Source organism: Scaptodrosophila lebanonensis, unplaced genomic scaffold (genome assembly GCF_003285725.1).
Source record: "Scaptodrosophila lebanonensis strain 11010-0011.00,11010-0021.00 unplaced genomic scaffold, SlebRS2 tig00000359-arrow-arrow-pilon, whole genome shotgun sequence".
Classification (NCBI taxonomy): Eukaryota; Metazoa; Arthropoda; class Insecta; order Diptera; family Drosophilidae; genus Scaptodrosophila; species Scaptodrosophila lebanonensis.
In genome coordinates this window covers 47,410-68,375 of record NW_022060660.1, presented here as the reverse complement: position 1 = coordinate 68,375, position 20,966 = coordinate 47,410, and the positions used below count along the sequence as shown (strand labels likewise).

General features: G+C 37.3%; 2 protein-coding genes across 4 annotated transcripts; both read left to right on the top strand.

The window, feature by feature from the left end:
* The first annotated feature begins 211 nt into the window (after positions 1–211).
* On the top strand, positions 212–11,973 carry LOC115630202 (histone-lysine N-methyltransferase MECOM). Of its 3 annotated transcripts, none has more exons than XM_030526770.1 (2): positions 212–1,452; positions 11,633–11,973. In XM_030526770.1, the coding sequence occupies exon 1, from the start codon at positions 355–357 to the stop codon at positions 1,426–1,428; it is 1,074 nt and encodes a 357-aa protein (XP_030382630.1). In that variant the 5' UTR covers positions 212–354; the 3' UTR covers positions 1,429–1,452; positions 11,633–11,973. The 3 variants fall into 3 exon arrangements, 2 of the variants coding, with proteins under 2 accessions (XP_030382630.1, XP_030382631.1); XM_030526771.1 differs by lacking the exon at positions 11,633–11,973 and adding an exon at positions 1,963–2,002; XR_003996060.1 differs by lacking the exon at positions 212–1,452 and adding an exon at positions 2,752–2,880.
* A 17-nt stretch (positions 11,974–11,990) lies between these two features.
* Positions 11,991–20,773, top strand: LOC115630208 (vascular endothelial growth factor A-A; the record flags this gene model as incomplete). Its single annotated transcript, XM_030526777.1, has 6 exons — positions 11,991–12,068; positions 16,705–16,786; positions 16,864–16,896; positions 17,332–17,720; positions 17,793–17,903; positions 20,233–20,773. Coding segments are annotated over 6 exons (783 nt in total), but the record flags the coding sequence as incomplete, so codon positions are not given.
* Positions 20,774–20,966: the final 193 nt, after the last annotated feature.

The following is a 20,966-nucleotide window of genomic DNA, read 5'->3' as shown; positions in this document are numbered from 1 at the left end:
ATTGCTTTGCAGTGAAGTGTGATTTAGTGATAAAGTAGTTGCAACATAAATATACTTGTGGCAGCCTCATTCGCTCGCACAAAATAACGTGAAATCAAAATCTTGTAAATTTTACAACTATATAAACTGATGAATAATAATAGATGGTTCCTACCAGTTGTCATATGTTTATAGGAAATGTGAGCGATTAATTGTTGCGCCGAGTATTTAGTACTGGAGTGAGCCGGTGAGTCGCTAAATGCTCATCCCTAATGCGCCGTATGTCGGTTATTGCAACGCGGAAATGCATCATCTGTGAATTAATCGCGTTGCGAATAATTTCAAGCGCGTAAATTATTTGGCCGTCTGTGTGCCATGCAGGCCATATTGCCCAAAACTCCGGGCACCAAAAACCAGAGGAAGAGTGTGAAAAGTGCAAGTGCCGGCTCGGCCCCTCGGATCTACCATTGTCCCATTTGCTTTGCCGGCTTCGTTCGCTTCTCGACCTGCCGGTCCCACACACTCGAATGCGAACCGACAAATGAGCTGCTTTATGTCTGCAAATATTGTCTGACGCTATATGGGGATGAGGAGGTGCTTCAGCGTCACATCTTGCGGTTGCACAGCGATCGGCGTTTCCTGTGCCTGCAATGTGGTAGCGAGGGGAAACGCTATGCGGCTTCTGGTTTCCTCTACAAGCACATCAATAGCTGGCATGGCGGTCACTCGCTCTTCTACTGTGCTTTGTGCGCCGACGATTGCAACGATGCTAGAACGTTTAGCAGCCATGCGGCGCTGATCGCGCACGCCGCTGGCGAACATCAGTTGTACGCGAGTGCGACGCGCAGCGATGCGGACACCGACAGTGTGGCCGATGCCGATGAGACAGAAGATCTGGAAATGCTGGAGGAGAACATCGATGAGTTGCTGCCGCCCGTTGACTGGGACGACGATGTTCAATTCGGCTGGCCGACCGGTCTCAGCAAGGAGGACTGCATAGCCGATCCCAGGCCGCCGGCTTATGTGTGTCCAGTGTGTGGCAACGGCTTTCCCGGCAGCCTCAGTCTGCTCAACCACATCGACAAGGACCACAAGTCCCGCAATCCCCTGCACTGCATCTACTGCGGCAAGGAGCATGAGACGCGCGAAGCTGTGCGCTCCCACCTCCAACGCCAGCACGTCCTCGTCCGTCCGCACATCTGCAAGACATGCAATCGGGACTTTGCCACGGCAGACCATCTCCACAAGCACGCACAGAGCCAGCACCAGACACAGCTGCCGTTTGTCTGTCCCGCGACCACCTGCAACAAAGCGTTCGCCCAGCTCGGCCATCTCAAGCGGCATATGGAGACGGACAGACACCACAAGACCTATATCTGCGCCCTGTGCGACGATCAGTTCTTTCGACGTATCGATCTCGAACGGCATGTGATCCGCAAACATCCGTAGCGCTTCCATCAGCAACTAAGATGGGTGAGTACCGAGCCATGCCTATGGAGGAATTTAACCCAAAAACCATCAATAAATAACATTTAAAGGGTGGCTGATAGATTTGCGACTGTAATTATTTTTTTGTTCATTTAATAGTTTTTCATAAAATCGAAGCAACTATCTCATTTTCCCGATCATTTTTGGTTATTTTCAAATTAGATTTGAAGAATGGGTGAACTTAACTTTATGAAAGACCTGCCTACCTATCAAATTAATTTTGCAACGCTTTAGCTAACTGCTTAATTCATTCAAAAGTTACATCGATTTTCTGCATCTAATAATCGAGCGACTTTGTTATTAGGCTTTTGAAGAGGTCAAGCTCTGTTATACTTCAGTTGTTGTTGTTGATCTTCTTCTTCTTATTATTGTGGTTATTGTTCTATAGATGCATTTGCTGTCTGGGCAATTAAAAGTCACTCACTGAGCTCAACTCAAGAGCTTGTTGCGGAAACCACAAACATTGATTAACCTTTTGCCATCCAATCCATACAGCCATGGAAAAATGTCAGTCACAGACCCTACTGTTAACAGCACTGCTCTTAACATTCTACTGAGATCCGTTCGCTGTACTGTAACATGTGTAAACAACGGCTTAACTTTTTAAAATTTAATTAAATTTATTTACAATTTGTTGTCATCTTACTTCCTAAGAAAATCAAATTGTTATAATTAGGTTTGTTGTTTGCTTAATGTTCATAATTTGTAAAATGCACAAAATAAAGTAGGAGAAACAGACTTTATTTTGTTAACATTTATTTATTACCAAGCTGGCATTTACAGTATTCCGACTCCAAAACATATAGTTTTTCGAATAGTATTTCCAATCCTTAAATCTTGTTCTAATAGATCGATCGCATTGAGGCACCTGCCTGTGCAGGCGCTGTTAGTTAACAGCGCACCACCTGTTAGACGTCCACTGTTCAGTGCGCTCAGCAGCTGTTAGCCACGCACCCACACTCATCGCGCACACGCATGTACTGCAATATCAGTAGCGGCAGCAGAGTAGTAGCAGCGCCGCTGATCGCAGCAGCTGTGAGCAGTGAGTGGCTGGGAGCGAGTCGGAGCACAACAGCAGCTGCGCAGTGGCGGCGCAGTGGCGGCGCTGCAGCAGAGAAATAAACGTTATTTCTGTCTTATTGTCATTTAAAGTTGCGCACTTGGCCGACACTGTTGACAGTTTTGAACGAAACTTGCGAGCGTTAAGGTCGAAACGTGTATTGTTTCTGTAAACTTCGTCGTCGCCGCATTCGTCGTGTTAAATTCTTTTTCTTTTTTTTTTTTTAAATTGTTACTACTATTATTATTTTACTGTGTGCAGCATTTGTGTTAACAAACCAAAGACAACCGAGTGTTCATGTTCTTTGCTAATTGCTTTGTTTAAAATAAGATAACAAGAAATTGATTGCTTGTGTAAGTAAAAAAAATGAAAAACGTGTGCCTCTCTGCTACAATAAGAAATTTTAATCTACATTTTAAAAAACAACAGCAACAAATTAAACAATATATAGCATTGTTAACAACCGACCCAACCAGCGACCCTCGTTTGTTGTTAACGTTTCTGAAACAACTTTTTGTTGTTGTTTATTTTAATGATTCCGATTTGTTGTTCAGTGACGCTTGAAACGCGCTTTGAAATCAGGCTTTACGCCACTGTATTGCATTTGTTTTTGTATTTTTAAAATAAAAACAAAAACTGATTGTTCATATTTGTACGTCTGTGTGTGTGTGTTTAGAGAGTAACATGCAATTCCGTTAGAACTAAAGCAGAGTTTTATCGACAACAACAACAAATTGAGAAATTCTAGCAATTTGTGTGAAAATTCCCCTCGTGGAAATGTGGCTAACAATTATTTATTACGAATTTAAAGCGCTCGGCACCTTAATTTACACAAATGCCGCGCTTGAGTTGGCTTGGTTGCTATTTTTAAGCCGACAATCGTAGGGCCAGATAAAATAATCAAATGTGTTATGATTATGCACCCAATACTAATTGATCGCGCAAACAACGGCTGGCGTGCAAAGCAGTTGAAACCGAATAGCCAACAACAATACCAAATGAATCACAAATGAATGCTAATAAATGGTTCTTCTTTTCATTCCCATGATTGTTCAATAACTTTAACTAAAACCAATTGTTTATCCCACTACAACAAGTCAAAATGTATGCGTGTGTGAAAGTGAATCATAAATGAATGCTCATAAATTGTTCTTCTTTTCAACGTTTAAACACTCGAACATTGAAATAGCATTACAAAAATTCCTTTCTCCACTAAAATAAGTCCAAATACTTTCTATGAGTGTACGAGTGGTATTATATTTTGAAGTGAATCATCAATGAATGCTAATAAATGGTTCTTCTTTTCATTTCCATGATTGTTCAAGAACATAAACCAATTGTTTTCTCCACTAAAACAAGCCAAAATGTATGAGTGTTTGATAGTAAATCATCAATGAATGCTAATAAATGTTTGTTCTTTTAAAGTGAATATACAATAAATTCTGCTTCTTTTCATTTCAATGAATGTTACTTAAGCACTAGAGCCACAACCATTTGGTTTACCCTCAATATGAGTTCACGTGTGAATTAACAGTGAATAATACCGAAATATTTTGTTTTAAAACGATCACTATATGAGTGTTATGCTTAAGAATTTCCTTCAACATATGCGACATATGTAGAGTGTTACAAAAAATTATTTTAAAACAAATTGATTGCCACATAAATGAATGTTTTTGGAAAATATTTAGCAACTCAAACTAATTATAAATGAGTGCATCAAATTTAAAAGTCTATTTCATGCTATAAGGACTGGATCTAAAAACTACTAGCTCTTATACTTCCTGAGATAAGTGCGTTCATACAGACAGACAAACGGATAAAACAGATGTCCGGACGTATCAGCCTCCCATTTCCGATTAAAGTTACAACAACTGCTCAGTTACTTGCCAGTTGTTTGTCCGTTTTGTCGGAGTCAATCGTTATACAAGTATAGACTCTGAAATAACTACAAACGAAATATTTCTTCAGAACAAAGGTAAAAATTATGGTAACCATTCTATTTGGAACGGTATGTCCTACGCATTTTCAAATCCAAATTAGAGGCTTGTTGCTCTTCGTACGAAATTTCACCAAAAGCGTGGCACTATACAAGGTATAGGTACTGTTGAACCACAAATAGAAATAAATTAATATTATTTAAAAGCTAATTATTTTTTAATCTTCAATATTTTGTGATAATTTTTAGAAATGAAATTTATTTTTGGTATTGTTTTTATTATAATTATTATTGAAATTCGTATAAGTATACATAATTGTTAAAAATAAAATGCCAATTCTATATTCTATACAATTCAATGAATGCTTTTGGCTGCTGGCATTATATTATATCCTATTGTAAAAGTGTTAAATAGTTTTTACACTTCATGGATTCCATGCAATAAACGAAAATCCATCCTTTCGTTTCCTTACACAGCCACATTTGTTGTTTTCGGCGAGGGCGATTTAAGAATATTTTGACAAGTATAGTACTTTATGGTTTCAATATTAGATACGTAGTGCAGCCCTGGTCCTTGTAACCGGTTAAGGCCAAACCCAAAATCGGTGCCCTCATTATTTTTATCGAAGAATGCCATCAAAATATGGAAGTGGCCCTTTCAATGAAAATCGGCTAAACAGAGCTATTTCCCAGTTTTCCTGCGTGAAAAATTTGCAATATACGAGTATGTATTGAATCAGGGTAGTTTATAATAAGTCAGGGTTAAGTCAGAGGAGTTCTCAAGTATCCAAGTGACATACATACATACATACTAAAGCATTTTGTTGTGATCGGAAAATTATGATGATATTTTCGGAGCAGGGAGAAATAAGTATTTGTTAATTCATATATGTACTTATATGCATAGTACATACCGCTTCTTTGCTAAACCAGCGACAATAGCCTCTGGTTTGAAGAAACAAAACATGAAATAAAAAAATAAAAAAAAAGTATTAAATATGAAAATCAAATAATATGAAATCTAAAATAGTAAATAAAAATGTGCATCCAAATGTGCAATTCGTCTCCACAAATTGCGAAAATTTTCTGCACAAACTGTGGAGCTGCCGCTGAGGTTAAATAATCGCAATATCTTTGAATGCTCCTTTTGCAGCCCTGGGCCCCCACTCTGCAGCATGCGATGTCGACGAGAGACGTGGCTGAGGCTCCACGCAGACTTGTTATTAAGCGTGTAGCCCGTCATGTTGTGAATTATTTTTATATTGTAATTGATTTGCCTGTGCGATCTGCTCTCTTCCCCATCCAGCCTCTCTCCCTCTTCCACTCTCCAAGTCCTCTTCAATAGCTCAGCAGACGCTGCCCTTATCTTTGACTGCGACTGCAGCTGTGTTTTTGTTTTTCTCTTATTATTTGCGGTAGTTGTTGTTGTTATTGTTTTTGTTGTTGCAATTGTAATTTGCCACTCCTGCCACACAGGCACAACAAAAACAACAACAACATAATACTAATAAAAGGCAAAGCGTCGAGGACCGCCCAAGCGGGGCATTGTTATGCTAATGGTGTCCACTCCTTTGTAGCTCTACCTGAGTAGAGTTGGAACGGTGCATGCGGCACTGGTTCCACTGATCGAACTGGGTCTTTGGCTGCAGTTCCTCTTGTACACGAACTGGGTTGGCACTTGAGATGAAATGTCATATATTAAAAGCTAAAAAAAGTTGTACATTTGGGATCCTTTTGTCTTCTAAATTTTGCATAAAATTAAATATATCTACATAGAAGCGATAGTGGTGCCGTGCAAAAGATTTTCTGCTATTTTTGGCCAAATAATTTCCTTTTATTCACTCTCATCATAAATTAATGTTTAATCCATGTGGAGAAACAGGAAAACAACTGAACTCAACAGCCGAATGAGCTAAGAAAACGAACTAAAGGAGCTAAAAGTTTAAAGTATGTAATCAATTTTCCAACTGCATACCTGAGCGAACCAGTCAGTGTTTAAGAGAGCCGAAAGAGAAAGGGATGCACAGCTTTTTGGCATGACGCACTCAGCAGCGCTGTCAGCTGCGCAGCATCGACGACGTCATCGCTGTCAGCGACACACGCGCATGCCCAATTCAATTAGTGGAATTTATCAGAGCGAACAAAAAAGCACAGGTTGTATTTTGTTGTTGTTCCTTGTGCGCGCTCTCGTGTCACTTTTATTGCATTGCGATGCATTCGCAAAATTGAATACTCGGAGTGTATAACAATTTATATGTGTGTGTATGGGACTTTGTGTGTGTGTCTGTGTGCATGTGTCTGTGGTTTGTTAATAAGAATTGCGTGCTAGTTTTTATTGCAAACAGAAAAAATTAAACATTAGACGCCAGTTTAGCGATCAACCCAATCGACCTGCGTCTGAGCACTAATTCTAAAGCTCCATTACAGTAAAAGCTCGCATCGAAGTGAGAGCAACATTTAGCTGTTCACACAGCTCTTTAATGTTGTTTGCGTTTTGTAACAAACTTACTGAAACATTTTACAATCTTGCAGCTATTAAAAGTGGTAAATCAGTTTTATTTCATTTTCAATAGAAATGGTATGAATATGTATATTAAAGCTATTAGAGTGAAATATGATCGTGATATTAAAGTTCGATGTTGTTTTCCTCCAAATAGGTCCTTGCAAGATCAATATACAAAAAAAAAAATACAATTTAAAAGTTCAATTAGTAGTTCAGAAATGAAGAAAATGGTTTGTGAGGAATGGGTAAATAATGAAAATGTATTTTAAAAATATTAATATGTAATCGTTATATTAACAATATTAGTTTTTGTTTACTATTACTTTATCAAAAAGTTCAAGATATTATTTACAAATTTATATAATAAATTTTTAAAAGTTAAAGTAGGCTGATAAAGATTAACTATAGAAGATTAAGAAGCTCCTAAAACTTCAAACCTGTATGAAAACCCTTTCTCTAAGAACTTGAGAACAACTATTGTAATTGATTTCACAATTTCAAAAACTCACATCAAAATCTCATTTTCCGAAATACAAATACTTTTCGAGCTTGGAAGCCAATTAATGGCAAATGCTTCGTCAGCTTTTCGATTTAGTTTAGAGCAGCTCTACTGTAGTATACAACCTAATATGGAAATGTTTATGCGCAAAGTTATTAATTTAGCGTTGAGGCTCAATTTGTAATCTGGACGCAGCACATTTCTGGCCAGGCCGAATGGCATTGGCATGCATGTCGCCGTCGCCATCACTGACGAAACCGCAACGCATGACTAAATACCGGATCGATTCAAACGCCTCTTGACTGACTGATAACGTCGCCCCATTGTGTCATCAGCCGCATTGTTGGCGTCAATGTAAATGATTAGGGAGCATTGGAATTTTGGCAAGCTGTCCAAACGCAAACCTTCCAATGACCTTTCAAGTATTTAACTCTTTTGGGAAATCGGAAATCCTACATATAAAATCGTCAATTATTTTCCCGACACTGAACAAGGTTTGTTTGGTTTAGTTTACTTTGAGAACCTTTTCATGTGCAGTTACTGAATATGATATACATATGTAGATTTTGGCCGGCTTTTATAATTTTTACCAAACGACCTTCAAACTATTTCACTTTTTTAACAATTAATTAACTACACATCTTAAAATACGCTGCTTTTCAGCGTGGTTTCTGTATCTGTATATTTTATATTTTCTATATAGATTTGTAAAGGAGACAACTTACGTAATTATTTCATTAGCATGCTCTAAAGAAATTTCTCCTCGGTATTCTAACGGTATTCACTTGATTTGAGTTTTTTGCAAGTCGATTTTCATTTTGAAAAATCAACAAACGATAGTTATTGGCGCAGTTTTGCATTTCAAATATAAAGCTCTCTTTTGGCAGCATTTTATTTAAAATCGAGAAGAGGGTGTAACGCACTTTAGCTTCTGATAAATCGATCTAATATATCTTTATAGCTATTGTCGCAGTGTTGCATTTAAAGTTCGAATGCAGAATGAATTTCGCTTATTCACTCATATTCTAGTTTTATTTGTTCTTTATTCTATTTCATTTTGTTGCCAAGCCATAATTGCAATCATTTCGTAGATCTTTTTTATAATCATGTGTGATTTGTGTATGTATGTGTATGTGTGTGTGTGTGTGTGTGTGAAAGATAAAGCCCTCTTCATACGTTTGTGCCTGGGTTTTATTTATTTTCAACGGCTTTGAGTCACATTTATTGCATTTGCCTTACGCCTTACACTTCCTGCAACGGCAATAACAACAACAACAACAAAATCAAGTACGACAGACACTTGTAATATGAATCATGCAGGTGGCACAGTAGCAACAACAACAACACTATAGCCACACTGTTGCCTGCCCGCGCATTGCGCTTGTCATATCAATTAGTGTTTGTGTTTATTCGTACTTGAAGCTGCGAAAACAAATGGAATGAAAGAGAGAGCATTGCTGCTTTGATAGCAATAATAAAAATATTTGTTATTGTTGTTATTGCCGTTGCTATTACATGCCATTATGCAGTAGAGCTTTTGTCACAGCTTAAGCACAAACTTCATTTTACCGTTGCCAATCATGGCAGGCTATTTTTAAACTCTCTGGCTCTCACTCTCATTCGCGCCATCTCAGTTAAAACTCTTTTCTGCTGGCAGCCCACTCCCTTTTCGCTGCATTGTTGTTGTTGTTATTTTTGGCCGACAAGTTTGAGAAAAAAAAGAGTACAAGGCAAAAGTCGCGCCAGCTTTACTCTTAAATGCACTGTATCCGGTTTTGTAATTTAATTTATTCGTTTTTTTTTCGTATTTTTAAATGCAATTTGCTAAAACCTAAATTTAAACATAATACAATCTTATATACAAAATTTTAAGCTATTTTGTGATTGTAAAATTGAAATCAAATCAAAACAAACAAAAAAATATACAAAAAGAATAACAAGGTGGATGCCTATAGACCCTCATAAAGACAGACTAGAGGAATGGGCAGACAAATATAGTATGTCTCCTCTTGTTCTTCTGACCAAGCATCGTCATTTCAAAAGACCCTTTAACCCTTTGGCTATAGGGTATAAAAAAATGTGTTGGCGATTAAAAACGCGCGCGTTTTAAAGCTCATGTGGGGGCATTTGCATTTTATGAATGAATTGCATGGCTTTGTTGTTGTTGTTGTTGTGGCTAGCTGATAAACAGACCTATCTGTGAGTCTCTCTGTGTATATACATATGTGTGTGTGTGTTCGTCTATCAGCTGCCACTTTTTTCTGTTATTATTTAGAGGCACCATTATCGACAAAACACAAATGCAAAACTGAAAGTGAAACGCACTGACCTATAATAAGAATGTTCATATTTATGCACAACAATTATTAATAAAAAAATAAAATGATATACATACATATGTATGTATGTACATATATTGTACATACATATGTACATATGTATGTGGAAATAGTCGCTCGCAGATACTAAAGGAACTCATTTTCTAGATGCAAGTGTGTGCATACTTAAGGCGAAAAGAATAATAATTTTAGCGAGACAAGAGATAATTGTTTTTCTACATGTATTTTACAAATAGCCTATGAAATAAAATATAAAAACTTATTATTGACAGTCAATAAAAAGGAAAAACCTATAACTGTTGTTTTAAAGAAAAGCTTGCCTTATCTTTTGTTCTCTTTTAATTCAATTACTGTTTTGCTTAAAACATGCCGCGTATTTGCACATTAAAGGTGAAGAGAAAACCTATTTTAACGTGACAAGAGAATTGTTATTTTTGTTCTCTGCAAATAATACCAGAAATTGCAATAGAAGCAATTGTTAGGAAACCTATTTATATTTAACTATAGTTAATAGACAATAACTTAAGAGCAAATACTTTTATGCAGTTTATTTCTTTCTGTAATGTTTGAATCTTGGAGTCTTAATGGGTAATGTTCTTACACGAAAATTTGGTAATTTCTTGCTTTCCTTGCTTTTTTTGCACTCTTTTAATCAATTATCAATTATCGTTTTTAAAAAAAATTGTTTTTTAGTATAGGAGAAAAAACTTTCTTTTAGGGGAGAAAATTGTTTTTATAATTTTGATTCTGTAATAAATGGGAACTGTTCTTTGAATTGATTGATTTGAATTTATGTTTGTTTCACATTGATTGTATTTACCTTTGTTCAAATAAATAGTTTTTCTTGTACACATTTAAAAAACGTTAAAACGTTAAATTGATGAAGCTTATCTCTTACTTGAATTTCCGTTTTTCCTAATACATACTACATTCCACGGCCTTGCTAAGCAATCTCCCATTTTATGCAAGGCTCTACTGTTGTTCCCTCTCCTATGAAGCCACAAACAAAGCCCAAGTACTGTGGCAGTCTTTGTGGAATTAAAGAGTATATAAAAAGGAATTGCTCAAGAAAAATCCTGACATGCCGTTTATAGGCGATCCCAACTGATTTATGAAGCTACGACAAACGCCTTCCATTCATACTTGTAGTTACAAATGAAATACAAGCGTCATGTGTCGCAGTTGTTGTTGCAATCATTTCGATTGCCTGATTGATATGCTTGACGCGCGCATGTGTGTGTGTGTGTTTTCGAGTGACTTACACACTCACTCTATGATAACGCCGAGTTTGCCTTGAAGTGAGCTCTTAACATAAATATGTACATACATATATGTATGTATATTTGTGTGTCTGTCTGTATGTACTTTTGTATCAATGTCAAGTTAACCATAAACAAAGAATTTTTTTTCGTTTTCAGTTCAGACAATACATAAAAACTGACCTCAATTGGTGTTGGAGCCTATGCATATATGTATGTATGTATGTACATACATTTGTATGTGTGTGTATGCGTATGTATTTATGTATGTTTGTATAAACACCTGATGCAGGCCCCCAAAACTAAAGTCTACATGCGCTTTGCATCGTAAATTAGGCAACAGAAAACAAAAACAACAATGGAAAAGTAACAAAAAGTAAAAGAACATAAAATAAACAAAAAGCAACAAAAAAAACCAAATTGTTTTTGACTCACACACATACATAAATATATATCTGCATAAATCAAGCAGTAAATCCCAACAAGACAACTAGCTGTCAACCCTTTTCTTTCTTTCTCCCACCACCTCTCTATAAAAAAAACCCTTTTTTCTGCTCTCATTACAGCGCAAACTACTCTCAATTAAAGCAACACAAAACTAACAATAACAACAACTGAAAACCAAATTCAGCAATGACACCCACCACCACCACCACCCAAACAGCACGCCCCTCTCACGCCCACAGTAGCAGTAATGATCTACAGCATGCGCAGCAGCGACGTCGCCGTCAACCGGCAGCGAACTCTCAGTTTTCTCTCCCTCTTCCTGTGTTAGTGCTGTTGCTACTGGTGCTGCTGCAATGCAGCAGAACAGTCGCCGCTGCGCAGTTAAAGTTGCGCTCCTCCTACGCTGGCGGTCCAACGCCAACCCCTTCTATGGGTGGTGCACGTCGTCAGATACGTCAAGCATCGGAATTGGATGCCGCCGAGGTGGCGGCGGCAGCGGATGCCGCGGCGGGCTGCTGTCAAGGCGCTCCGGCCGTTCTCAGTGCGCCGGCAACGGTGAGTAAGCGAAAAAGTTAAAGGAATTTCATATGTATATGTGCGTATGTATGTATGTATCTATGTACTATGTGTATTTTATATCATAGCATAAGATTCAGATCAAATTCAACATGTAGTTTCTTGGAAAAGCCTACCAGAAAAGCAATAGAATCCTATATATGCGAGTAAATATCATAACATGTAGATCGAATTCAAAAGATTTTTAGAAAATTACACAAGATAGGCAATTGACTCAAATCTTATTATATAATATCGAAAGATAGATTCTTAATCAAATGATTGAAATAATAATAGTTTATTATTGCGATATCAGGCATTTCGTTATATCGGGTTGTGAGCATTACTTGATTAATTCCGACTCATGTTTATAGCCCAATAAACAATCACGATGACACAAGTTGTGTTACAATAACCATCTATTTCAATTTTTTATGGACTGGCTTTTCTTCTATAATTTTTGCAATATCTGAGCGTCTATCTGAACTCGCCTCATCGGTCTATCAACAACCTACATAACACCCTTTTATCGAGCAAATAAAGTGGCACTATCTGAATCATTAAGTATAGTAAATAAATTGTCCGGAATTTTGTAATCGAAGCAAATAATATCAAGTGTTCTAAGACATGAAAACACGCAGAGAACACGAGGAAGATTTCATTCTAGGAACATTAGTCATTCCGCAAAAGGGTGAAGCGAAACTGAAAACAATCGTCAATAAAAACAAACAACTTGGGAAGCTCTTAGGGCAAGAACCAAAATTTGGATTTATTACATTTATTTTTGCCTAAAACTAATAGATTCTCAGATGGAAATGGAATATTACTTTACAAAATGAATGCCAATATGATGTTTTTGAGTTCTCTCTTTTGTAACTCAGTTGAGGTTTTTGGCATCCAAATCTTTTGCAGAATTCCAGATTCTGTTTTAACTTGACGGCATCCAAATCTTTCGATCCGATTGTCGACTTTGGCGCCATCATTATATGGGTCAGTGCAACGGTAAATGTAACTGTAACGGGAACCTGGAGCCACTGACAGAGTGACGTCTTTCGTCTAGAACTTCTGTAAAGCAGCTTCCCGGTTGTTTGCACTTTGATAGGCCCTTTCGTTTTAGATATATACATATACATATATGTATGTATGTACGTAGCACCCACGTCACATTTCTTGTTGTTAACAAACAGCCACGACTTGGCATCTACCGTTATAGATAATTAAAAAGTTATTTATTTGTTATGTATGTATTTATTTAGACAGCACTTTTCTGCTTCTTCTTCTTCTTGTCCGCCTTTCCTTGGCATTGATATATGTAATGGTGGCTATAACAATAACGTGATAATGGGCCCCCGGCTGTTTACACTCGGCTTTCAAAAAAGCAAATAGCTCGCCTGCTTTAGGGCTTTAATTAAGCAGCGAGCATTACTCATATTTTATTTGTTGTTTTATCTAAGGCGTCCCGCCAATTATTAACAAATATGATAAGCCCCAAAGGCGTACAACGGAAGTGCCACCATAAGTTTTTAGCATATTTCCACAGACCCTCTCCAAATATGTACATATGTTTGTATGAATCTCCCCCCGGCATATCAGGTGACAAAAAAACAAAAGAAAGAATGTGCAAAAAGACGCCGTGGAAATGAGACTACATTCATATTTATTTGAAAGTTTATTTATCTAAAAATTGGGAAATGCACTTGCCACCCTCTTTCCAGATTAAAAATGCTGTCTAAATACCTAATTAATAAAAAAAAGGCTTTTCAATTACTTGTTAACGTTATAGCCACTTCCGTCGACTGAATCTTGGATAGTACAAGCGATATAGTCGCCAAGCTTAAAGTCACAGATTTAAAGTAAATGCCACTTCCGTCTGTCTGTATGAACCCCTTAATCGCGAACAGCGAGAGCGGTAGGGCAACCAAACTTGGTAGCACGTAGCTATACATAAAACTGTTCCTAGTGAAATAAACCTACCATTAGAGAGGGTGGAAATGGATCATACTTTAATATAAAAAAGCAGAAACGTTAGAGTCGCCAAACTTGTCTACAGATTTAAAGCAAATGCCATTTCCGTCTGAGTGTATGAACGCCTTACCAAACTTGGTAGAACGTAGGCCTGCATAAAATTGTTTCTTTTAAATTAAAAGTCTTGACACTAGAGAGAGTGGAAATGGATTAAACTTGAATGTAAACATTTATAAAGTTGTAGAAAAAAGAATCATATGTATACACAAATCTATAACCCCAAGCATTGTTAGTGTATGGCGAACGTGCTCGTAGTTGTTGGGCGTAGCAGATTGCTGGCTGGTGCTTTAAAAACGCATCGGAAATTCTTTGCCATACCTCGCTCAATTCTAATTTCCACCTGTGGCGCTTATTATGCCGTTTCGTTTCGCACACGCTGCTTCACTCTCTGTCTCACCTTGACCTTCCGCCAGAGTTGCCAAACCTGCCGCTGCTCAGTTTGTTGCTATTTCCCTGTGTGATGTACATACATACATACAGATGTGTGTCTAAAGTATGTCGTGCAATCAATTAGCAGGCTGCCAATAAACTCGTGTGAATCATTGCTAAGGTATGGCAACAACAACAATAACAGTAACAGCGCAATAACAGCAAAGGCGACGACTACATACAAACGTGCCGAACTGTTAAAATTAAGCTACGTTGCTGATGCTGACGTCGATCGCGTCAGCGGCGCATAATTCAAGCTAAGCTTTGGCACGTGTCGCCATTTTGTTGCTTTCCTGCTAGCCATGCTCTCAATTATAGTGCCTAACTGTTAAAATGCACTGCGTCGCTGACGCTGACTTCGACTGCGATTGCGATGCACAAATCGAGCTGAGCTTCAATTCTGTTATCCCTCTTAAGTCTGCTGATACAGGTCTTCCAGCTGTTGCTCTCTTCTCTTAGAGGTGCTCTAAACTTTCTGTTATCCTCCTCTAATGGAGAGCAATCCTTCTGTAGCCTGCTGATGCATAGGTTTTTCCAGCTGTTGCTCTCAAATAGAGGTGCTCTTAACAATTAGACTGCTCTTATCTGTTAAAATGTGCAACATTGATGCTGTCGTCGACGGCGACGCACAATTGGGGCTGAGCTTGAGCACGTGTCGCTGCCACTGCACCGGCTTATTTCTTACAGTTGGCATGCATAGTGACGTTTCCAATCTCTCTGAGCCAATTGAGTAAAAAAAAAATCAAGCTCTGACTCATTTGCCGGCTAGCCCCAAAGCAGAAAATGTCAGAGCTACTGTTGTTGTTATCTCCATTGACGACACCAATTAATGTTATTCAAATAAAAAGTCGAATAACAATAACTTTTTTCTATGACTAATTTGTTGCGATTGGCTTTTGCTGTTGCTCAGTTGATACCGGATCAGCCGTTTGGCCAAAACTCACACTGCGCCCAAAATAATACAAATACATAGTGTACATCACGAATACTATATATAGTTCATCGACTTTTTTTTTTATTTTCAGTACCATATTTAGTCATATTTTAATAATAGATATTTAAATAATAGATAAAAATAATTAACTTAATTTTGGTAGTTTTGTGTTAAAATAAAATAAACTCGTAATGCCTAGGGACTAGATGAGTCTAAATACCAAGTTTGGTTAATGTGGATTCAACCGTATTCGAAATCTAGGCGTTCATCCAGACAGATGGACATGTCTAGATTTATTGTTCTGGTCGTGCTGATAATAAAAATGTAGTATACTTAATGGGGTCGGATATGTTTCCATCTGCTCGTTACGGATTTTGCACAAATCTAAGATACCCTTTTTACTCCGCACTGATTTCCAGACCTTTCACTCTAATATTCTTTCCAATTTCTGAATCTATTGGTTCTAGTCTAACTCTTTTGCGATAACTTAGCTTTGGTGGACTACCTGTTTGTGGTTTAGACTCAATAGATCCAGCCGAATTGAAATTTTCAAGCACATATCAGAAAGAATTTCGTTTCTATTCTTCGCCATTTATTCAAAACCAACCAATCCAAATCATTTCATGACAGCAGGCTTAGTAAACTTTAGTTACTTCAAATAGATTTCATATAGATTAGGTAACACCTATTTAGAGTCTTGTGGCATCTATCTGTATTATTTGACTCTTAACTGCAGTAGTTAAATGCGTTTTTTATAGGAGCCTATTTTTAATCATGCTCTTTATATACACACGGATGATATTCACCACCTAGCCTGAATAGTTCTTGAGATAGGTCTTTCCTATAATATGTTACAATCCCTATACCTTTAACTTCATCTCAGAAATTCTTTCCATTAGCATGTTGCCATTTGTTTTCTAGTAACATCGTTCATATATAAAGTTTTATAAAAATCTTAAGATACGGGAATTTCGTGCTGGGGCTATTTTTTTTTTTTTTTTTTTTTTTTTTTTTTTTTTTTTTTGTAAACAAAGAATAGAAATAACATAAAGGGGTATCAAGTTTTTGTTATTTAACTGGTTTTGAAACTTCGGCTGTCTGTTTGTATCATTAATTATAATCGAGCGCACACGCTGTTGAGTGTTTGTATTATGTATCTGAATAATTAACTAAATTTACACAGCTGTTATTAATAATACTCTCCTTCTTCCCCTCTCTCTCGCTCTCTCTCTCTATTATTCCAAACAGTTGCCATCAGAACTGGCTCTCGAGCTTAGCAACGTAACTGCCGATTACAGTGAAGCCGATAGCTCTGGCGATACCTCTAGAAGTAAGTATAAATAACTAAAAAATATCGAGACTATAATCTAATAACTCCCTTTCTCCCCCTTTCTACTCTGTTGACAGATTCGGAAATCTTTAAGCGCAGTGTTACACGTTGTAAGTGCTATTTAGATAATGATTTGGATTATAAATTGTATGTTCATATTATTGATTTAATGGGTCCTACAGATGATATAATATTTTAATCAAAATAGGGATATCAGTATTCAAAATCTTTTCTGCTAATGAAGTACGTATAAGAAAGTAAGGAAGTTTTTGGATGCGAAAAAAACCCAAATATCGTCATTTCATCTGATCTATTAAGTGAATCGACATACATCCAGGATAGCCAATTATTTCTTAGATTATAAATGAAAATCTAAATCGATTTAGAAGTATGTACAATACTTGGGGCTTAAAAATAATTTGAGAACTCGTTTTCACGCATTATCATCAATCGTCTCTCAACTCTTCATCGATCGCGTTTAATCGAAACGATCCCGTTTCATTTGTCCATCTCTAATAACGGCATTTTCTTTTTCACTCTTGCAGCCGTTCGCATTGCAACACCCGCGAGTTGCTCGCCACAGCCAACAATTGTGGAACTGAAGCCGGTGCCCGAGGTCGGGGAGCATACCGCAGCGCTGGTCACCTATCAGCCGGCCTGCACGCGCGTCCAGCGCTGCAACGGCTGTTGCGGCTCCACACTGATCTCCTGCCAGCCGACGCAGACGGAGATCCTGCAGCTGCGCGTGAATAAGGTGGAGAGAACGGGCTCGAGCATCAAGCGGAGTCACGCCATTGTCGAGGTGGAGCAGCATTTGGCCTGCAAATGCGATTGCAGGATCAAGGAGAGCGACTGCAATGCCTATCAGCTGTACGATAAGAGTCTGTGCCGCTGCCAGTGCCAGAATACGGATGCACGTGACAAATGCCTAAAGGTGGGTGGCAATGGCTGGAGCATGGAGGAGTTATGATTCCGAAATTGTGACTGATTTTTCTTCTAATTGCAGCAACAGGAGCAGAAGTATTGGGACGATGCGAACTGTACCTGCGCCTGCCGATACATTCAGAACTGCACCACCGGCACCTACTTCGATGAGACGGCCTGCAAATGCTCCGATGTGAGTCCGGACTAGATAAGAGTATAGCGTCTGGTGTAGCGTACGGTCTAGTGGTGGTGAGGGAGATATGTAGACATATATACTTATATAAAGGGTGTTTCAACAAGCAAAGCCTCTTTTTTGCATGCTAATTGGCTAACAGCTGTCAAATATCGATATTTGTGATCGATAAACTTGCGAGACTGACCATGAACCGCCAGAGAATGAAACAATAGTTGGATGTCGTAGAACTTCGTCAAACAAACATCAAGGAATTATTTCTGTAGGGTATACATTAAAAGTAAATTCAATTCAATTTTTGAAACTCTTATGCGAAAGAGTAATCGCAAATATCGATAAAAATGAGAGTAAGTCTTGCAAGCAGATTAAAATGGAACATTTTGTTGATATTACAGTCCTTGTGTCTCAAACTAAGTCAAAGCGATTATTTCGGAGTTTCAAAACACAATCAAAACATCAGAGATATCCAATACAATACTATATGTACTTTGTTGGAGCTTTCAAAGCGAGCATTAAATCCCCCATCGCCCGAATAGATTTCTTTGTTTTGGGGTTTTAAAAAAAGTAAGCTCTCTGCAAACCATTAGAAATCTCAAAGCATGCAATAAAGCCGCCCTCCGACAAATATAGATCCAATGAGACCAACAATCTTTAAACCTCTTGTTGAAGCACCCTTTATATAAAGAAATTGTTAGAAATTTGCAAAATCTATTTAGACCCCCCCTCTCTCCCTCACAAGTACTTTCTCTCCCTTTCGCTCTTCTAAAGAATTATAGATATTTGTGAGAAAGCCTATGTGTTGGTTTCTGGGTCGGTTTGGTATTTTTCTTTTGTTATGGTCTTGTGGCTTGTTTTGTACGTTTAAGGTAAAGGTTTTGATATTACCAAAGCTAGAATTAAGTTTAAAAGATCGTATATGAAATGTGTTTTAATATATATATAAATATAAATCTAATTTCAAAAACACATTTTAATATTTACGTACACTAACGAAATTTTCTTTAGCATTATATCGAATTAGTAATATATTTATGGTATTTATAATCTTCCTTTAGTTATATTATTTATGCTGTATTTGCCAAATTTTTGTAAAAGTAGCCAATCTTTTCTACTCTAGAGGTAGGCTGTGGTCCTACCAGCAAATAATTTGCACGAAACTTTGTAAAACAGTACAAGTATGCCACGAGAAGAAAAACTAACATTTTTGCGGTTGGAAATTGTGATTCGTCATTACTTTGTTATTCTTTTTGCACTATATAGAGCTTAGTTTTATGACAAACCATAAAAATGAATAAAGTTGTGTGCAAATTATTTGCCAGATAAGAGCTTGGCTTTAGACGTGCCGTGAAGATATTCCTCTTTGAAGTAATTTCAGTATCTGTTGGGCAGCTTTATTACAAATTGGTTTTGTACCGTATGGGGATATTGTTATTTTAAGAATTGCCTTTAAGTAGCTAATAATAGTTCTAATCGATTAGTTTTTGAGGTCTGCTCCTTAATGTTGTAAGAAATGCTTCTAATTTGTTCTCATATGTTACTTTAAAACTACTTCAAAACATTCAAAATTTGTGCAATGCCGTGAATGGTAAGCTCTTCACGATTTTGGCAATTGTTACGCTCACGTCTCTAACGCTCACGCACGCATTCACGCACAGCTCTAATGAAAAAAATTCGTTCTGCTTAGAAATCAAGCCAAATCGCTTTTATGTTATTAGTATTTTTGTTAATACTCTACATGTTTTTTCGTTTCATTTTAGATCAAAAATATCGAGTTTTACGCTTAGAAAAAGATCAGTTCGCACACACACACACACCCACACATAGAAATTGTAGCGCGCCATTTGCAATTTTTTTGAATTTCCCTTTCTTTTGTAATTGTTTTTTGTGATAAATTTGAAAAAAGTTAAACTTTCAAATTGGCTGTAAAATGAGTTTTCAAGCATTTTAGCAATTATATTTATTTAGCAGCATTCCCTAGGCTTATAAATGTGTACCGATGTATGTTTATAAGCTAGTATTAGAGCTGAGTTGAAGCGAAGCACAACATTCTAGCATTGTGTGAGTATTTGTAACATTTTATGTCCCCCAATTTATCACTAAAATTTCAAGCTTAAATGCCTTAACACCACTCTGCATGTGCTTTCAAGCTACAAGTATATTTGTATCATACTATATATGAATATGTATGTGTATGTATGAATAGATTTTAACATTGTTACCTCAACCCAATTCCTCACCTCGGCCTTAAACCTATGTACATACAAGTATATACCATATAGATTTGAGCTTTCTCATGATTTCTTTTCTCACTCTTCCTTCCCCCCTGTAGTCAGCGCCTACTGAAGTGTTCGATCGCAAGCGTTTCATCGTGCAGGCCGTTGCCGTGGAGACCGACAATACGACCATCTATGAGGTCTAAGCAGTAAACATCAGCCGATTGGTGCTAATATGGATCTGCTGGCCGTGCTTACGGCGTTACGTACTGAAGATTCTTAACACAAATTTATTATGCAATTTATTGTATTATTTATAAACATTACTTAAGCATCAGCACACACATTTACCAATTTCCATCAAGTTGAAGATACTTTTTCAGTATTTTATGTAAAGCATGTTTTTTGTGAACTTATTTTGTGTTTATTTTTTTTATAGTTCCAAAATTTCATTGCAAATCAGTCTTAAATTTTAAAAATGCCGCTAAATACGTATGAGAGATAACAATTAAGTTTGCAGGCAAAAAATGTCCATGTTAAAAGTTGCAGCTCATTTACATGTTTGTATGATTAGTGTTAAGTTACATTTTCACCGTTATGTTCCAAAAAAACAAGTAATAATAGTTGTATAATTAATAATAAAAAACATCACGATAACATGAATTACTGTTGACGTGCTGGCGAAATTGTGCAACACTGCCCGAGTGACGCGATGGTGATGGCAAGTGCCATCACTAGGCGGCAGCACATCGATAGCCATATATGACATTAGCTAATAATATCGATAGCCGCCAGTCAGTTTATTACTTACCGTAATTCAGTGCGGGTGTATGTATGAGTTGTCCGTATT

Coding starts and splice junctions, on each gene's coding strand:
- LOC115630202 (XM_030526770.1), top strand. CDS start 355: ATGCAGGCCATATTGCCCAAAACTCCGGGCACCAAAAACCAGAGGAAG.